Source organism: Chanodichthys erythropterus, chromosome 21 (genome assembly GCF_024489055.1).
Source record: "Chanodichthys erythropterus isolate Z2021 chromosome 21, ASM2448905v1, whole genome shotgun sequence".
Classification (NCBI taxonomy): domain Eukaryota; kingdom Metazoa; phylum Chordata; class Actinopteri; order Cypriniformes; family Xenocyprididae; genus Chanodichthys; species Chanodichthys erythropterus.
This window is the reverse complement of record NC_090241.1, coordinates 10,297,360-10,317,905: the sequence shown is the minus strand read 5'-3', so window position 1 is coordinate 10,317,905 and position 20,546 is coordinate 10,297,360. Positions and strand designations below refer to the sequence as shown.

The 20,546-nt window shown below is 35.8% G+C and overlaps 1 protein-coding gene across 4 annotated transcripts; it reads left to right on the top strand.

Moving 5' to 3' along the window:
• Nucleotides 1-369: 369 nt before the first annotated feature.
• faah (fatty acid amide hydrolase) lies at nt 370-20,277 on the top strand. 4 transcript variants are annotated; one of them, XM_067373889.1, is made up of 16 exons: nt 370-662; nt 1,326-1,439; nt 4,292-4,432; nt 4,527-4,660; nt 5,450-5,656; nt 6,563-6,603; nt 6,691-6,815; nt 6,909-7,034; nt 8,067-8,164; nt 8,553-8,652; nt 8,770-8,813; nt 9,425-9,464; nt 9,793-9,901; nt 12,007-12,152; nt 13,329-13,497; nt 13,797-20,277. In XM_067373889.1, the coding sequence occupies exons 1-15, from the start codon at nt 450-452 to the stop codon at nt 13,470-13,472; spliced, it is 1,782 nt and encodes a 593-aa protein (XP_067229990.1). In that variant the 5' UTR covers nt 370-449; the 3' UTR covers nt 13,473-13,497; nt 13,797-20,277. The 4 variants fall into 4 exon arrangements, 3 of the variants coding, with proteins under 3 accessions (XP_067229990.1, XP_067229989.1, XP_067229991.1); XM_067373888.1 differs by having other exon boundaries at nt 13,329-20,277; XR_010893455.1 differs by lacking the exons at nt 13,329-13,497; nt 13,797-20,277 and having other exon boundaries at nt 9,425-9,634; nt 12,007-12,139.
• The last annotated feature ends 269 nt before the right edge of the window (nt 20,278-20,546 follow it).

Sequence of the window (20,546 nt, the reverse complement as noted above, 5' to 3'; positions counted from 1 at the left end):
GTGTATTATCGAACGCAAATTTAACTAGGTCTGCACTGCCTAATTAATATAGATGAGTTAAGAGATATTCTTATAGACATGGAGATATAAAACTCTGGGTTTAAAACTTGTCGAAAATAAAGGGAAAAGAAAAAAGGATTTCTTAGCAAACAATTAAAATAATGGCAGTTCTTTTCTCTTATTATTGGCACATGTAAACGCAGCCATTGACTTCCATTCAAGCGAACAGCCTTTCTCCCATAGACCCTGTCAGGATCTTTTAGTGCATTTTGAGCGCAGCTCGCAGTCTCCCTCTTACGAGAGGCTCTGATATCGATTACCACAGGAAATAGAATAATGTTGTTAGACCGGTGTTCTGGAGTTCTTAAAGACACAGTGACAGCTCATGTAATGAGAATTTCTGTCTGGACTTCGCAGTTCGCACTAATACAACAAACTGAGCAGCGGTTATGGACAGTTTTAATTTGCAACATCTTACTTCAGATATGAATATTAACTGGATGCCGGTGTTTGCAGCCACTTTTTGCGGTTCATCTGCGTTATTTATCTTCTGGAAATGGAGAAATAACCAGAAGATTCAAACGAAAATACTTAACGCACGGAGAAGACGTGATAAATCACTCCAACTGGCTGAACAAGCGGTGCAAGAGTTTAAAATACAGGTATAAAATCTAACATAAATCAATTATTACTGTGGTTCCCTCGCTGAAAACCTTAGATTATCATGTTGTCCAATCTATATTGTGTAAGTTGTTACAGTGGAACCTGACACTAATTTTTTTTTTCTTTTTTTTTTCATTATTGTGGATAACAAATATAATAATTAATATATTTAAAGCTAATTAAATGTTAAATAAGTTACTTACATTTAAATAATTCATTAAATTAATGAAACATTCAATCAGTCAATCCAAAAGATTTAAATAAATTGTTATAAATTTAAAACAAAGGACACATTGCTCCAATAAAATGTGTGAACTTTTTTGGTCTCAATCTGACTTTTATGGAGAACAATCCTCAGTTTATCTTCACTATATTGTTGACTTTTGTCCTAATGTATGTTAGTTTGGTGTTGTTGTGTTAATCTCTTTACAGATATTATGTTACAAAAATAGTATGATACTGAAAAAAAATCCCTAAATATTTTTATCATATTTAAGACTTGTTTGGAAACCAACATAGAAAACAACTTCTAGAGAAAATAAGCATTTGTGTAATTGGACTTTTTCCTCAAGTTACTGAGATCAAGCCATTGTGACAACTAGCCCCAGTCTCCCCTATGTGAATATATGAATATCTGATGTTTGCTTCTTGCATCTTTCCAGAACCCAGACTTTGAGAGCAGTTCCATAGTGTCTCTGTCTTTGTCTGAGCTCACTGGGAAACTCAAGGAGGGCTCCCTGCAGCCAGATGCTGTTCTTCATGCTTTTATGGCAAAGGTTGTGACTGAGGATATATTTTACCTTTCGATAACTCTTTATGAGATTTATGAGTTTATTGCCAGCTTCAGAGGTTTTAAAATTAACATTTTTATTGTAAATCTGTTGAGATATTGATCCATATTTTGCTGTCTTTTCTAGACACCATTTACTAATAGTTTTTTACTCATATTATAAATGTCAGCTATGGTATGAATAAGTCATAACTAAGTAAATAATTGTCTATATTCTGTATTCTGATTTCTAAAAATATTAGAAATTAATTTATTTGAATGGATTTGGACATAATGTGGGAAATGTGTATGTGTGTATGTGTGTCTGTGTGTGTGTGTGTGTGTGTGTGTGTGTGTGTGTGTGTGTATATATATATATACCTGCACAGAATACTTAGCGCACATACACAGGCACGTTTTACAGCTTCTTTAAGGTTGAAGTTGATCTGAGCTCTGCTCTGAGTAGGAAACTTTCCCAAAACATACTGATAACATGTTCTTTTCTCTCAGTGAGAGGTACAGACAATATTATAAAATGTTTTCTAGTGTTTAAAAAGGAAAATAAATGCTTTAACCTACATTGAAGAAGTCATTCAAATAATTTAACAGAAAGATAAATGTTGATTAATAACTTAAAAGATATATATTGAAGCGGCAGTGGATTCCAGAGTCAACTCCTTAAATACTGACCGACCTCAGCTGATCCTGCAGCCAATAAGATTGTTTGCTCAACATTAAAGGAACACTCCACATTTTCTGAAAATAGGCTCATTTTCCAACTCCCCTAGAGTTAAACAGTTGAGTTGTACTGTTTTCGAATCCATTCAGCTGATCTCCGGGTCTGGCGGTAGCACTTTTAGCATAGCTTAGCATAGTTCATTGAATCTGATTAGACCGTTAGCATCTCGCTCAAAAATAACCAAAGAGTTTCACTATTTTTCCTATTTAAAACTTGACTCTTCTGTAGTTACATTGTGTACTAAGAACGACGGAAAATAAAAAGTTGTCATTTTCTAGGACGATATGGCTAGGAACTATACTCTCATTCCGGCGTAATAATCAAGGAACTTTGTTGCCGTACCATGGGTGCAGCAGGCGCAATGATATTACGCAGCGGCAGTGACCCCCTGCTTGCACAGGGAACGTGCCTTGCAACCATGGAGACATTTGTGAGAGGCGCTGCGTAATATCATTGCACCTGCTGCACCCATGGTTATCTCAGTGTTCGCTGGAGACTAGTCATGCAGCACACAGAGTTCCTCTGAAACACTCCTCCTCCCCCAGCTCCACCTGCCTAAAGCTGCTACAGGATTTACATATGTGTATTTATGCAGCAGCATATCTTACATGCTCACAGCAGCGTGTCTGTGTATCTATTAGCAGTAGCAAGTCCATACTTGCTGTGCAGCAGCAGCAATAATCAGCAGCAGCAGGAGAATCTAGTTTGCCAAGACCAAATACAATAACATTGCCATATTCTGTAACATTCTAAAACTATTCAGAGAGTTGTCATGAGTGATATATATATATATATATATATATATATATATATATATATATATATATATATAATATGCCAAGGGTGCTTCCTCCGAGGAGCACGGGAGGCGTTGACTCCTCAAAAAATTGGACAAGAAAATAATCCATATTACAAAAATAAAAAAATGTGATATTAAAAAGTGAATAATTCACTAGTTTTTCTTAAGTAACTCTGTCCAACAGCGACAACCGCAGGTAAAGTTACAGCAGGAGCTGAGTTACTTGCCTCCTCTGAGCCCAATGAGTTTTAACAGACCCCCTAAAGTGTGTGGTGGCTTTGGTGGATGGTAATTGAGAATGAATGGGGTAATGTCATGTGAGAGGAGGCTATTGCTGGGTCCCATAGTATTTTGAAATGAGTATTCCAAAGATACCCAGATGGTCTACTTTTTCCAGTTAGAATTCGAAGTGCAGATCCGTGCACACTTCTAACAGCTAATATTGCCCATAACACATTGTGCTGTGGACAAAGATTCGATTAGAACTACAAATACAAATAAAAAGTGTTAAACTACAAACATGACATGCGAGACAGAGCAGAGCAGAGTGGTTAAGATAAAGGGGCTTGAAGGATTAATAATCACTATCTAACCTGACTTAAAAATGCATCATTATGCAAAGATGTGGCGAGTTCTCTGCATGAAAGACCATGGGTTTATCTGGCAGATAAACTTGCAACTACATTTCTCTGAAATGGTGGGAAATTAAATTTAATTGAATGTGGAGGATTTAACTTTAACAAGATGATTCACAGGATAGTTTAAACAGTTACAGGTTGAGTAACTAAGCGACAGAACGTCCGTTAAAGACGCAATTATGACGAGGTAGTATGTTCCAAAGATTGCACACTCTTCTGCTACACACTCAAAAGTATGTACTTTTTTCTTATCAAAAAGTACATTCTTTTAGGACGTAGTATAAATAGGTGAATTTGGACACAGCATATGCCTCCATCGCATTATATGATTGGTTTGTGCAATAAATGTAAAAATACAAAATAGATTTGTATATGGTTTCTCATTTTTTCCCTTTTTTTTTTTTTTTTTTTTTTTTTTTTTTTTTTGATGTAATGTTTATTTAACCAGAACAATGTGAGAACATTAAATGTAACTGGGAGATGAATTTAGTCTATGTATGTATATATGTATGTATGTAAAAACATTTTAAAAAATGAGGACTCTTCATTTCAGAAAACCATATATATAATATATATATTTTTTTTTACTTTGAGCAAGCAATAAGGTGCGCTTATTGTTGAGGTCTTTTTAAAGGAAACCATTTGGTGTCACAAACTGAGATGTGTAATGTCATACTTCAAAGGCTCTGGAGGTGAACAAGAATCTGAACTGCTGCACTGAGATCTTAATGGAGTCTGTGGCTCAACTAAAAGATATCAACACTCAAAAGAAAGGTCTTCTGTATGGAGTGCCAATCAGCATTAAGGAAAATGTTGCATATAAGGTAAATATAAGAGAACACAGAATATATGATTACACTGGTGAAGAGAGGTGACTTCCTGTTTGAGGTGTACGTAACTTCCTGTTTGTGTGTGCAGGGTCATGATTCTTCATGTGGTGTGGTGAGTAAGTTGGATCAGCCTGCGGTCATGGACAGTGTGGTGGTTAGAGTGCTAAAGAAACAAGGTGCAATCCCGTTCATCAAGACCAACGTACCGCAAGGTCTTCTCAGGTGAGTAAACGCTGCACGTCATTCCTGGGGGGAGAAATGAAAATGGGAAAACCTGGTAATATAAGATGATTTGCAGGCCAAGACAAGCCATGGAAATGAATCTTAAGTCAATGAGAGATTATGAAGAGACTGTTCAGTTAGCAGCTCATTTACTGGAGCATAGTCATTAAAGTTTATTATTTAATTTCTTTTGGACGTTGAAAGTAGCATTTGTATCCCATTATCCTTCTGTGGGATTTGTGGATTTAAGCCCACCACGAAGAGGCTAAGGTTCGTTTGCACCTTTGATCACATTTTTGTTTGGCAACTAAAGGTACAATAATTGACAACAATGTTTTTAAAGATTCTGTATGACAAATAACATCTTGCTGTGTGTTATAAAACTTATGCTGAACCATGAGTTTCAACATCAGACCGCTGTACTGAAAACAAGTTAAAGAGTGGTTTAAGTTAAATCATAAACACCTACATAAACAATCATTAAACTTTTTATGAGAGGTGAAAGTTGATTTCAGTGATCTTGATCTCACGTGTCAAGTTTCAGGGGTCAGCTAGAGTAGTATAGAAACTAGAGCAGAAGTGGAAATGAAGAGTTGTGTTTTAAGCCATTTCTTGAAGGTTGTGATGGTCTCAGCAAATCAGGTAGAGGTTGGCAGCTTGTTCTACCACAGATGAACTGAGAGAGTAAAGGTTCTGGAATGTGACTTTGTACCTTTGTATCCAGTGAGACATTTTTGATTAGTTCAATTGTAACCAACCCAAACCCTCTGTATTTGTATCTAACTGTAGTTATGACTGCAGTAACCCCATTTATGGGCAAACCTTGAACCCCTACAACCTCCAGAAGACCCCTGGCGGTTCTTCCGGAGGGGAGGGAGCTCTGATCAGAGGAGGCGGCTCAATCCTGGGCCTAGGCACTGACATTGGAGGGAGCATTCGTATCCCAGCATCCTTCTGTGGGATTTGTGGATTTAAGCCCACATCGAAGAGACTAAGGTTTGTTTGCATCTTTGATCACATTTTTGTTTGGTAATAACAATAATCAGCACAAAGTTTTTAAGGAATCTGTAAGACAAATAGCATCTTGAAGTCATCAAAATGCCTTATGCCATCTCAGGGTAAATATTAACATATGTTGAGATGTTTAAACTGTAATGGGTTGATGTTTCATGATGTTCAACCATTACTTGTGTTGTGCTCAAGATGATGACACTGAAAGGTATTTATTAGAAATATAATGTAAAGCTCATATTGTTCTACATTGCTCCAGTTGATTAAGAGACAAATCTAACAACATTTAAAAAAACGTTAACATATTTATAGCTTATAGAGGTCACTTCATGCTGATGATGATGTAATCATTTTTTGTGTATGATTATGGTCCTTAAGGGATAGTTATGATGGTAACAGGATGGATGCATAACATAGGGAAACATATTCAGGTATTTTGAATAATGCATTATTATAAATTGATACATTTACATCTAATATATAAATATATAATAATATATAAAGAGAAAAAAGACAAAATACTAGCATTTGCTTGCATATTATGTTTTTTCATAATTAAAATAAGCATATTTACTAATATAAAAAGAGGAATTTGATAACACAGGGCTAAATGCCTATAATAACATATCTGTAAATAATAACTTTATTATTAATGAGGGACACAAAAGTAACAGTAAATGTGCTTAATTTCTGTGAATATTGTAATGATGCACAAACGATTTTTTTTAATCATGATAGAATTTTTTATTTCATTCTTTTGCTTCTGAAGTGAAAAAATTTCTGTTCTTGACAGATAATGTTAGATTCACCTCTAGCTCTTTTGTTGAGATGTTATGCATATAATGTACTTGTTTTTTGATTTGCTTTATTTTTTAAATCATCCTTGTTTAGTGTTCAAGGAATCAGTTCTTGCACCAAAGGCCAGAAGTCAGGTAAGATCAGGTTTATCATACTGCTGGTCAAGTTTTGAACTGCGCACAAACTGACATATATGACAGCATCTACATGCTGGTTTGCAGTGTTGTCCTCTTTTGGCCCTATGGCAAGGGACGTCGAGAGCTTGGCTCTGTGCATGCGGGCACTGCTCTGCCAGGATATGTTCACCTTAGATCCCACTGTTCCTCCCATAGCATTCAACCAAAAGGTCCTGTATTTAATATAGTACATTAAATGCCTGTTTAAAGGTCCATATATGTGCTGTGTTATGTGAAAGCAGAATCTATGATACTTTAAACAGGTCTATGAGAGCTCAGAGCCCCTGAGGATTGGTTATTATGAGAACGATGGTTACCTCCAGCCGTCTCCAAGCATGGCCAGGGCCTTCAGGGAGACTAAGGACCTGCTGGAGAGAGCAGGTCACACGGTACACAGATACATCACATTAACAGTTGTTATGTAAGCCATTGGCAGTTTGTTGGTAAAAAAGCAACAAATGGTTATGTATTTGTAAAATTCAGATCACCCATTATGTATTGGGTGTAACATCACAGTCTGAATGGCTTTTAAGATCTAAAAAAAAATTATTAAACATTAAATCATTCTGACTAAAATAAATATTTAGCTATTTTATTAGAAATTGAATTTAGTTTTAAAATTCTACATGTTATTTTTGTTTTTTTACTTTTTTGGAGTAGCCTATGAATGGAATGGAATTATATGTTCAGATGAGTAAATGTGTTTCTCATACCATGTACAAGTTAACATTTTGTGCTTTTGTTTATCACTTTTTATTTAGTAATGTTAACTTCTGATTTAAATTGGTAAGCAGTAAGTTCTATTACTATTTTTAAACTATATTTGTTTTTATTTATATATATATATATATATATATATATATATATATATATATATATATATATATATATATAATCACATTGTTTGGAGGACAACAATGGGCAGGATGTGGAATAATGTTTTCTTTTTATGAATAATGTATTAATTTTTTTTTTTTTTCATGAATAATACATTTTAAAAAACGTAACACATTTTACTAAATTCCTCATACTTTTTATTTTTATAATTATGTTTTTATTCGTTTTTAATTTAGTCATTTTAACTTCTGCTTAAAAATAGTAAGAAGTAAGTATAGGTTTTCATAGCCTTTATATTACACATTGTTTTTAGGTCAACACTGGGCATGATGTGGAATAACATTTTTTAAATAATGGATTTAAATAATATATATATATATTTTTTTTTGAAATAATACATTTTAATACATATTTTTCATCTGATTAATCAATTAAATAATTGTCAGATTAATCAATTGTCAAAATAAACAGTTGCAGCCCCAGTGGACCTAATACATCTGAGGTTTAAACGCTGTGTCAACACATTATAGAGAACGTGATAAGTTGACTTGAAAAGCTCGTCTGATGTGTTGTTCATATTTCAGCTTGTTCCCTTCCAACCTCTGCGGCTCTACGACGTCTTCCATGAGTTGGCTGTTAGAGGGATCTTGGCTGATGGAGGCGATACCCTCTTAAATCATCTGTACGTCTGGTATCAACACATTCACGTGTCATGATTGATATCTATTAGGTCTATTCCAGTGTTTCTGGCCTCATTAATGACACTGCAGTAACCTGCTTAGTAATCACTCATTCCCCTGGTTTCACAGACAAGGCTTAAGCTAGTCCTAGACTAAAATGCATGTTTGAGCTATTGTAACTGAAAGTAACTCACAGATCTTAAAATATGTCAGTGCCATTGTTTTGTCTCAGGATGCTCACCAGTAATTTTTTTTTAATTTTTTTTTCTAGCAAACATTTATAAAAGCTACCTAAATGCCCTAATTGAACTAAGGCTTAATCCTGGCTTAGGCTAAGCCCTGCCTGTGAAACCAGGCCTTAATATTTGTTTCATATGTGTGTGATTTCAGGAAGGCGGGCCCCATTGACCCGTGTCTCCGGGATCAGGCCACCCTGTTGGGCATTCCAGGCTTCATAAAGAAATTACTTTTTGTTGTTCTAAAGCCTTTTGTGAGTATTGTAAATGTAGTGGTTTCCTGCTTCTCATTTGCATCTGAGCAATCTGTTACATTCAAGCTAATATGTTTATGTTTTGAAACTGTTTTATGTTTGGATTACTTTCTCCAGTATCCACGGTTGTCTGCAAGCCTACATGCAAGTGTTAGAGTTGGGTAAGCTTTAGATATTTTTTGTTTATATCAATTAGCATAATGAATACAATTATGCTAATAAATCTTATTTTCTAGAGTGTAATTTAATTTGGTTACAATTCTTTTTTTTTTTAATTTACAAATTTAAGTTTTTAGAAAAATTTGAAATATTTAGAAATACACCACTATACAAAAGGGGGTCAGTGAGATTTATTTGAATCAAATTAATACTTTTATTCAGCAAGGGTAAATTAAATCGATAAAGTGACAGTAAAGACCTCTACATTAGTACAAACATTTGTTTTAATGTTTTATTTTATTTACTTATGAACTTTCTATGCAACAGAGAATCCTGAAAAAATTTATCATGTTTTCCAAAAAATATATTTTCAACATTGATAAACAACCAGAAATGTTTCTTGAGCAGCAAATCAGAATGATTTCTGAAGGATCATGTGACATTGGAGACTGGAGTAATGATGCTGAAAATTCAGCTTTGATCACAGGAATAAATTACATTTTGAAATATACTCATACAGAAAACCGTTATTTTAAATTGTAATATTTCATAATAGAACATAACAGAATTGAAATTATACTATTCCTTTAATATCATTTTTTTCTTTCACAAGGTCTATAGCAGAATTATGGAGACAACATACAAATATTGAGGTAGTATTTTATTATAAATATTATGTGGTTTCCATCAATACCACTGAGATTGATTGTCAACTTTATCAAGGGAACAAGTGCTGCAGGCACAAATGCACTAATCGGTTGCATAACTGTGTTGATGTTGTGGACCTGGACAGTTTCGTTCCTGGAACCCTCCTAGGAAAAATGTAAATGCCATCCTGAAAAAAATGATTAGGTGTCCTCATCTCATGCAGTTGAGCAAATGAATTTTCCTGGCACATACTGTAAATAAAACTGATTTTTATTCTGAAATGATTGTATGTATTTTGAGTGTCTAAAATGTTTTAGGTTTTCTCATCTGTAGGAATACATTGATGAGGTGATAGCAGAATGGAGGAGACTGAATGTGGACGTTTTGTTGTGCCCAATGCTTGGACCAGCCTACAATTTCCGTTACTGCGGGCGTCTCAGCTGTACTTACCTCAAATTTACATTACAATTACTTTATCTTTGTGCCGTAAACCTGGGGGCACAGCATTTTTGTCTTGAAGTGCATTTTTGGTAACACTTTACAATATGGGTGCACTAATATGCATTAATTCATGCCTAACTAATGCACAGATAATCATGTGTTAAAGGGTTAGTTCACCCAAAAATGAAAATTCTGTAATTTATTACTTACCCTCATGCCATTCCACACCCGTAAGACCTTCATTAATCTTCGGAACAGGAATTAAGATATTTTAGTTGAAATCTGATGGCTCCGTGAGGCCTTCATAGGGAGCAATGACATTTCCTCGCTCAAGATCCATAAAGGTACTAAAAACATATTTAAACCGGTTTATGTGAGTACAGTGGTTCAATATTAATATTATAAAGCGACAAGAATATTTTTGGTGCGCCAAAAAACAAATTAACGACTTATAAAGTGATGGCTGATTTCAAAACACTGCTTCAGGAAGCATCGGAGTGTTATGAATCAGTGTGTCGAATCTGCTGTTCGGAGCGCCAAAGTCATGTGATTTCAGCCGTTGGCAGTTTGACACACGCACTCCGAAGCTTCCTGAAGCAGTGTTTTGAAATCGGCCATCACTATATAAGTCGTTATTTTGTTTTGTTTTTTGGCACACCAAAAATATTCTTGTCGCTTTATAATATTAATATTGAACCACTGAACGAAATTATTAAATATGTTTTTAGTAAGAAAAATCCAAAGATCAGTCCATACAAAACAAAGAAAAACAGAAGCCAGTGACATTAAGTGAAACCACAATAACAAAAGCAGAAACAAACCAGGTATAAATAGACAGACACTTATGATGAAACTCAAAACAGCTGGGTGCAATGAAGGGATAATGAGGGTTATGGGAATTGAAGTCAACGTGAGGTGAGCAATGTCCGTGTTGGAGTGCCCTCTGGTGGCTAAATAGGGCACTCCAAATGGTGATCATAACAATTGCTCCCTATGAAGGCCTCACGGAGCCATCTGATTTCAACTAAAACATCTTAATTTGTGTTCCGAAGATTAACAAAAGGTCTTACGGGTGTGGAACGGCATGAGGGTAAGTAATAAATGACAGAATTTTCATTTTTGGGTGAACTAACCCTTTAATGTATGACTCATGAAGAACTAAACCATTAATTAATGATTACTGCATCAGCAACTAATGATGAGTCTCTATGATTAATACATCAAGTAATATAGTAATTGTTATTAATAAATGTGTCATAATGTATTAATTCCTTAGTAACATATTTTATTAACTAATAGTCTAACTAAAAGTTAATGTGTAAATTACCACAGTGGTTTGAAGCCATGTACTTCAAATTGTCTGCTTTAATTAATCATTAGCTAATGATTTGTATCATTGTATCATTATGTTATGACTTTACTTGTTGAAGCACATGACTATTAACTAATTGTTAAGTACCATGTCATTACAGTTTTGACATCCACACTAAGCCATGGATTTCAATTTCAAACCATCTACAACTGTGATTCCACTGTACCAGATAAACTGCTGCATCCAGAACCTTGTTGTTCAGGGCGCAGGAATATGTCAGGTTCAGCTTGAGGTCAAGGATTCAAAAGCAGAACACTGAGAACATGTGGAAAGGCACTGCTATTTCGTAACACTGTGTCAAGACCGGACAAAGACAATAGAATCCATTATAATCAGCAACAAAATGCTACTTCTGTTATGAAGGACAAATGGACTTGCAATGGTCTGTCACATGACTCGATAATGGTCACGTCCAGTTTAAACTTCAGATTCTGGTGTGCTGATATTTGTGTGCAGCCCAACTTACCCATCCTTCAAACACATTCTCTGACATTACACTCAATGCGTGTGCAACTGTCAAAACCCATTAACGACGTACTACTTCTTAACAATTAGTTAAAAGTCATGTGCCTCAACAAGTAATGTCATAACATAATGATACATTTTCAAATCTTTAACTAATGATTAATTAAAGCAGACAACTGGAAGTTGAAGTACATGTCTTCAACCATTTCAGCATTACATAAGGCCAGCAATAGTCACCTAGATGCAGTAAATTTTCTCTGCTTCTGAAGGTACTCTCAGTTACACCCTGCTGTACAACCTGCTGAACTTCCCTGCTGGGGTCGTGACTGTGTCTACAGTGACGGAAGAGGACGAGGCACGGCTCAATCAGTATAAGGGCATCCATGGTGACATGTGGGACAAATTGTTCGTTAAGGTACGTTTTCACAATGCAAAAACACTGAAGTTTAGTGGCATTAAATCAGTTGTATGTTTTGTCATCCTTAAAATGTTGTAATAAAGTTGTATGCCTGATAACCACAAGGAGGCAGCATAGTCACGATAACAAAGAAAGAATCACACAGCAAGTGATGCAGAACCTGATATTGCTGAGTTCAACATGTTCCTGGGTCAACATTTTTTGTTGATCCTGAAACAACATTCAAATCAACCAATCAGATTTGAAGGACAATTTTACAGATTATGTCAAGATTAGGCTTAAAATCATGAATTGTTGCTTGTACTTGTTATTCATCTATCATTTCCCTCTGATTTTTGGGATAACCTATGGGTAGGGTTAGGTTTAGGGGTAGAAATAGGGTTAAGACTAAATTTTCAGACTGGAATGTTGTTCCAGGATCAACAAAATATGTTGACCCAGGAACGGATCTAACTCAGCAAAATCAGGATGTGCGCAAGGGACAGACTGGGATGTACTTTATTAAACAGGCATGTCTTAGGCACTGTTTAGACTGTGTGTATATTTTTGGGTCATTCTATGGAGATGGCCTGAACAACTCTGGTAGTTTTACTTGAGTTTTTGATATGCTTTGAAATAAATCACGTATTATAACTTGGAAAAAATAGTAATAATTTTATTTAAAACATTTGGAGGTTGAATGGTCAATATAGAAGCCATACAAATGTAATTGTAATTGCACCAACCACATGATTTGCTGTCAACAACTTTGTATTTTGTGCCATTAAGTTTTTTTGTGAAAATTTGTATGTATTTTTTTTCTTTATTTTTAAATATTGGGCTTGGCAAGGCTATTTTGAGCGTGACTTAAATACTGTTTTTATTATCATTAATTTAAAGAAGTTTAAATCAAACCATTATTCTTGGAATTTCACATCATAACTGGATTCAACCGAAAATGTAGAAACACTTTTCAGAAAATCAAAAAAACACTTTAGGGACAAAAAGCTATATTTAGGTACATTTTAAACTTTAACTGGCTGCAATTTTGATAATAAACAAAACTAAAAATAAAACTTATGTAAAAATGTTTGCATTACAAAGTCAAACCCATCAAATGATATCAGAAATATGTAATGGGATGCAAATGGGGCACAAGTAACACAGTGTGTGTGTGTGTGTGTGTGTTTTCAGGCAGTGACAGGTGCCGTAGGTCTCCCTGTGGCAGTACAGTGTGTATCTCTGCCATGGCAGGATGAAATGTGTCTGCGCTTTATGAGAGAGGTGGAACAGCTCACAGCCAAGAACAAACTCAACAGGAAACATAGTGACAAATAATGACTGACCTATGGTTAAATCGTAGGTGAGTTATGAACAGGCCTACACAGAATCTGTGACCACAGAATTTGAACATTGTTGTTCATCGGGTTTTTTAGCTGATATGATGATGCTTTCAACTAAGAACAAGGTACTGATAAGAACTAGATACTTACTGTAGTAAGATGTTAGCAATGTTAGATTTAATTGATGTTTCATTAATTTTGTTCTTGAGTTTGTGTGTTTTTGAAAAAATGCTGAAGTTCATATGTATTTTTGATGTTTAAATATATCAGATTAACATGCAAAACATACATTCATATGCTGATCTGTTTGTCCAACTAGTGGCAGGCGGGAAGAACCTATTTGAAATCAGTCTTTCAACTTTTGGTGATGGTGAAATTACACATATCACATTTAATAAGTAACAAATTACCACTATGTTTTAATGAAGTATGATTATTTGCACTCCGTATAGAAGCAATGCAGCTTCATCAAGACTGAATGAGGATTTGAATGCATCTCTTCATATCTGTATCATTTTGTATAATTTAATGCCTCACAAATTCATTCAACTAAAATGAATCGGAGCTGTATATCACAGGTTCACTGGGAAACCATCTTCCTTGCTTGGCTGACGTTATGAGATGAGCGTTATTTTTCTGCCCTGAATGATGACTTTGGTTGGAAAGGCTTTAACTAGATTTAATGACACATGACACCATCAGCTCCAATGTAATGTAAATATTTGTCTGTTCTGGGTTTTGCACACATTTTACATTCTTCATTTACATCACAGGAGTCATCAAGGATGGGAACTCATTAGGGACATTTTGATTTCTTCTCATTTTATTGTTCTCATTCTTTTTCCACTGAAATGGATTCTAACTCTAATTCTGGCCTGAATAAAGTAATGTATTTATAAAAAAAAAAAAAAACATTCATTTAATAATGTAACATTGTGTTCAAAAGTTTGGGATCAGAATACTTTTATTTAGAAGGGATGCATTAAATTGATAAAAAAAAATAACAATAAAAACATTTATAATGTTACAAAAGATTTATTTCAAATAAATGCTGTTCTTTTGAAGTTTCAAATAATCTAAGAATTTTGAGCAAAAAATGTATCACGGTTTTCACAAAAATATGAAGCAGCACAACTGTTTTCAACATTTCAATAATACAAAATGTTTCTTGAACAGCAAATCAGCATATTAGAATATTTTCTGAATGATCATGTGACACTGAAGTCTGGAGTAATGATGCCAAAAATTCAGCTTTGATCACATTTTAAAATGTATTCAAATAGAAATGTTATTTTAAATTGTAAGAACTTTTTTACTGTATTTTTGATTAAATAAATGCATCCTTGGTGAGTATAAGAGACTCATTGAAAACCTGAAACATCTTACAAACCCCAAACTTTTGAACGGTAGTGTAAGTGCCCTGAAAACTTGAGTATCAAAAGAGCCGAGTCAAAAGAATGATTTGTTCACAGAAAGAGGGTAAAATTTCAGTCTGTACCTCACAAAGAGCAACTGTATGGTGTTTTTATGTTTTTTTTTTTTAACCTTGAAAACATCAGCCCCCATTGATTGTAAATGGTAATATTTGAAATTTCATAATTTTGACTACCTTGTCAGTAACCCATAATGCTGTAGCATAGGGTCTCTCAACTCTGACCTTCAAAATCCATTGTTCTGTGGTTTAGCTCCAACTCTAATCAAACACCCCTGAACAAGCCAATCAAGGTCTTTAGCACTAATTAAACTATAATATATATGGTGGGAATATCAGATTTCCCTCTCTTTGTGCATGATTGTTAAGGTGACAAGGATACTTAGTAAGTTACAGGCAGGTGAGTTTGATGAAGGTTGGAGCTTAACTCTGATGGAAAAATGGACGTTGAGAGCATCATGGTGGCGAGGGTTTCTGAAGAGAAAATGCAGTTTTGAGATTACAAGCAGTGGAGAAAAGTGTATGTGCAGATGTTTCAGACATGTACAGTACACAGACACCTCACTGAAACTTGAAAAGTATGTCTGGCCAGGCACGCACAGCCGGATTAGGGGATAACTATGATTGTAAAGATTCTGCGATTCAACAGTCCAGTGATTCAGGTTTTGGCGGCATTTGGGGTTTTATAAGCATCGCCTCTGGACAAGATTCTCTTTTCTCCTGCGCCGTTCTGCTTCTTTTCTTCTTTTCTTTCACCGTGTATTTTTTTCTTCTTCCTCCTCTACGTCACACAACCCCCCACAGCGCTTCTGCTACGTTTGAGTTTTCCTTTCTTTCCTTCCGCGGTGAGCTCGCCCCGAAGCCCTTATAGCCAAATTGGTTTACATTGGGGAGATAAATGCTCTGCAAATGCGCTTAAACACATACAGTAAAAATGCAGACAGTGCGTATCGGGATTACCGACCAAGTCAGAAGGCGGAAAAGAGAGCCGCTGCTCGCCGAGTCTGTCTCATCCACTTTCAGGAAGAGCAGAGGAGGATTTAGCATATCCTTGCCTGTCAGTAATTCCTGGAATTATATAACGCCATGGCAAGAATAAAAGTCCGGTGGTATTGTGAAAGTATTGTTTTGCAGGGCTGGCAGAGTGAGTCGTCGGGTGGGTCAGATGGAAGGGGTAAGACTGCCGAGTTTTCAAGTGAGAATCCTGTCGAGTGGAATTATGGGAAATCTGCTTTAAACCTCTGAAGTGAGGAACGAATTTCTGCTGAGCGGCTTCTTCTGTTGTCTTAACACTTTGAGAGCGGTGGAGGAGTTTGATGCTTCATGTCACTGTTACAGAGAATGTTTTGCCAAAGTGGCCATGTTCATTTTTCTGCTGGTTGAGTCATTGAATTCAGTGACTCAAGTCTGAATTTAATAGTACACTCAGTCATATTAGGGGCCTAATAAGAGGTTTATTTACATGGATAGGGTTGCCTCATGGAGGCAAACATGTTGAGATCATGTGACCAGCCGCATACCAGAGGTGGAAGTAAGGAATGACAACTACTCATTACTGTAATTAAATAGTTTTCTTGGGTACTTGTACTTTTTTTGAGTATATTTAGGACCCGAGCACCAATGGTGTGAGGACCCTATTGTAATTGCTCAGTCAATTATTCTTCTTCTCCTAAATGAATCGCATTTTTGAGGGCCTAAACATGCTCGAAAACTCATGAAACTTTGCACACGTGTCAGAAGTGGTTAAATTTTACATGTGATATGGGTTTCAGAATTAGGTGTGGCAAAATGACTCAATACTGCCACCTACAAAAAAAAATTGTATATTTATTGTACAGGTATAAGATTCGGTAAGATTCATGTAACAGCCCAATATCTACAAAAAAGCTCCTGGGTGCAAAATCTAAAAACCCAACAGGTAGCGAGATATTTTGAATTTTCTTTGCAAAATATTTGCAGTTTTTGCCATTTCCAGACGTTGTACTTTAACAAACTCCTCCTAGAGATTTTAGCAGATAAACATCATATTTGGTCTTTTGCGACATTAAATTGTGAAGATCTAGAGTTTTCATTGAAGGGTGTGTCCGTGGCGGCCTGACAAAATTCGATGTTTCACCATGAAACAGGAAGTTGTTGTAGCTCGGACATTGCAATATTCCATTACAGTCATAGCGCCACCTGTGGGTAACAGGAAATGATGCTCTCCTCCTAGAGATTTAACCAGATAACTACCATATGATGTCAGTGTAATCTAAAGGCCTTAGTGATGTTAAATTGCGAAGATCTAGAGTTTTCGCTGAAGGGCGTGTCCATGGCGGACTGACAAAGTCTCATTTTTCGCCATGAAAGGAAGCTGTTGTAACTCAGTCACACAGTGTCCGATCTGCCCCAAACTTCACATGTGTGATAAAAGTCCTGGCCTAAAGACATCTATATGCCAATATTCAGTTAGTCATAGTGCCACCTGCTGGCAAAAGGAAATGGCATGTTGAAGTTTGAAGCAAATCAGGTAAAAATAAGAGGTTGATCTCCAAAGCATTTTGAAAGTGATACACTTCCTGCTGCCAGTTGGTGGCGCTATAACTTTGACTCACAATAGTCACACCCATGTGATCGGACTCCTACAACTAACACACTGCTGAAGTTTCATAAAAATCAATTAATGTATGCAGAAGTATGGTGTTAACACACTATAACACTGATTCCCTTTTCTGACCATAAATTTGTTGCCTCGGCACGGCCAAACCGTTCGAGATATCAAAAATCCGCTTTTCAAACAACCCATAATAGCTGACTTCCTGTTGAGCTGGCGTATAACTTAGAGCATTAAAGTTGTTAGGCCCCATGAAGTCTATATTTGTACCGAATTTCATAGTAATGAGTGCAAGCGTGTTTGATATATGGACCAAGTTTTCGGAGCTTTTCAGCTTCTGTCCTGATGGCCGCGGATTCCGATGTGTGTACAAAGTTTCAAGAGTTTTCGAGCATGGTAAGGGCCCCAAAAGTGCCTGAATAGTCAGGGAAAAAATATATATATATTGGTGGGCCCAAGCCCGGTGGCACCGGCACGGCGGGCAATATGTATTTAAACTGGGTGAATGTAAAAGGAAAATGTCAAAGTCATTTGAATATGCTGCATATACTGGAGTCAGCTGGTGCACCTATAACCGTGAACCACAACAGCAACATCCATGAGATCATTTAAATTTAGATAAATTTCATGTCATAGGATGTCATAGGTCACTTTGAAATCTGTGCAGTTATCTTTTGCAGCTCAAAATTTTGTAGGTCTTAATCCAGTGTAAATCTTAGTCGAGTATTTGTCTGAAGTTTTTTTAATATATTTTTTTCTAAACCACCACAAACAACTCTATGATATATTAATTATTTTTTTAAACATTTTAAACACACATATGTACATATAGAATGCTGTATTAAACATTTTTTTAAGGGGACAAAATAAATAATAAATCGGCTCCATTGCGAATTCCAAGTGATCAAGGGCTTAGGACGTTCCAGTTCAGCCCATTGCAAGGGTTCTGCCAGTAGTGGGCACTCGTGCAACGTAAGCAATGATGTACATCCGAGTCAACGAGACAGAGTGAAGTTAGCGAGGGAAGGGCATTTAAAAACCGAACTGGAACGCAGCCCTAGACTACCATGCCCCCTTGGACCAAGACACTGCATGCCAGATTTCAAGTTGATCGGACGAACGGTTGAATAGTTACTGCTGTCTTCATGTTTTTTTCAAGTTATAGCACCATCTAGTGTGCAATCAACACAATTTTTTATTGAGCCCATACATGTGTACCAAGTTTGGTGAAAATATCTAATTTCGTTCTTGAGTTATAGCCATTTTAGTAAAAGTGGCTTCGGCCATTTCAATTGTTTTGGTGCCCCTTAGTAACCATGAATCGAAATTTCAACTTTTTTTGATAACTTTTGATATTCAGACTCCAGAGAATCTTTCTGCACTGGTTTGGTTCTGATCGGGAGAAAAACCTAGGACTAGTTTGCAAAAGTAGGTTTTGGACAAAATTCAAAATGGTGGAAAATTTTTCCAGGCAAAAATGAAATCGGAGATATAAGTTTTGTCCGTCTTGAGCCAAGGATTCCAATGATATAAGACACTTGACTCTAGGAGTTATGATCAATTTTGCGTTTTTTGATCGCTGTAGCGCCACCTATTGGCCAATTTGGACGAGTCCGGGTATCTGAGTAGCGAGCAAGACTACTACCATCTGACAAAGTTTCAGGTCTCTCAACCTTACGGTTTGAGCTGCCTGATCAGTTTTAAAGCATAAGAAACATTTTTTCAGAATTTAACAATTTGGCACATTGACACTTGCTGTAAGCCAATACTAACATGCTCAAGGCTTTCTGAGAGTCTGAAAAAAAATGAAAGTGTAGCGGTATAGACATATTGACCACTGAAAACCTTGGGGAGAAGCAAGCACATCTAAACATTATAGTACAAAGTAAAGCAAACAAACAAACAAAGAAATACAATTGTTTTAATGTTTTAAAGGAAGCAATGAACTCTATGATAGACACCAAGTTGGGGTCTAAAATTAAATTGGCCTTTGGTTTTAATAATAATTATTCCTCTTTTCAAAGATTTAAATTATAGACTGAATTTCATAATTTACCAATTCTCTATTCACTCTATTCCCAATGTGTGTGATCTAAAAAATTTCTAACACATATGGGTGTTAGAAATGCGGATCCTGGCATAGACAACAATATTTTCAATATTTTCACTTCTACATACTTCCTTCCCACCTCTTTTGCAGATGAAAAATATAAAGAGCTGTTACAAAGGTCAAGTACAGATCAAGTTATTCAAGGTTGACAGGTTAAGACAAGATGGGAAATAATCAGAGGCTTCTTACCATTTTACATATAGCCAATGTTGGCTTGCATTTCTTCTGGGGAAAAAAAAATTCAAAGCCTCATGATTTCAATTTTGGAATGGGGGAAGAGAAGTGGATCAGTGTGCAACTTGTGTCAATCAGATATTGCCTAAAAAGCAAATTTTATATTGTATTTGCTAATAGAAGAAAATGTTGAACTTTTGCTTGCTGGCTGGATGGATGAATAAATGAGTTAATGTTCTCCTGAAATTTGTCCTTTGTTTTACATGTGCCAGTTTATGATAATATTTATCTAGTCATCTTATTTATTAACTATAAAAATGTTTAAAAAAATATATCTAAAAAAGATTAATTAATTTATGCATACCCAGCAACAGAGTCAGAATTTGTAGTACAATATGATCATTTTAAAGCACATGAGCAGTTTAAATTTAAAAGCTGGTATAAAAATAACAAAAAACAAACTGCTAATTCCAAATTTCATGGGAAAGCACACTTAACGCAGAACGCTCATGACAGGCACCATTTCATAAATTACTGTGATTCGTTGTGGATCCCAAACACAGTCCTCCTCAAGACCGCTTGGCACCATTCCACAGTTTGGAGGGCACCAGGCAGTGTCATACCCATAATCATGCCAGGTTTTTTGCAATGGATGATCTTGACGGTCAATCTTTATCACTTTCCCAACATTGACCCTCACTCTCAGAACCACTCTCTGGTTCGCTGGTAATTCCAGAGGGTATCTGGAGGCCTTCTTTAG

Excerpts from the sequence above, each read along its gene's own strand:
- faah (XM_067373889.1), top strand. The coding sequence starts at position 450 with ATGGACAGTTTTAATTTGCAACATCTTACTTCAGATATGAATATTAAC. Across the intron at positions 4,433-4,526 it reads AGGAAAATGTTGCATATAAG|GGTCATGATTCTTCATGTGG; the intron begins GTAAATATAAGA and ends TTGTGTGTGCAG. Across the intron at positions 6,816-6,908 it reads CCATAGCATTCAACCAAAAG|GTCTATGAGAGCTCAGAGCC; the intron begins GTCCTGTATTTA and ends TACTTTAAACAG.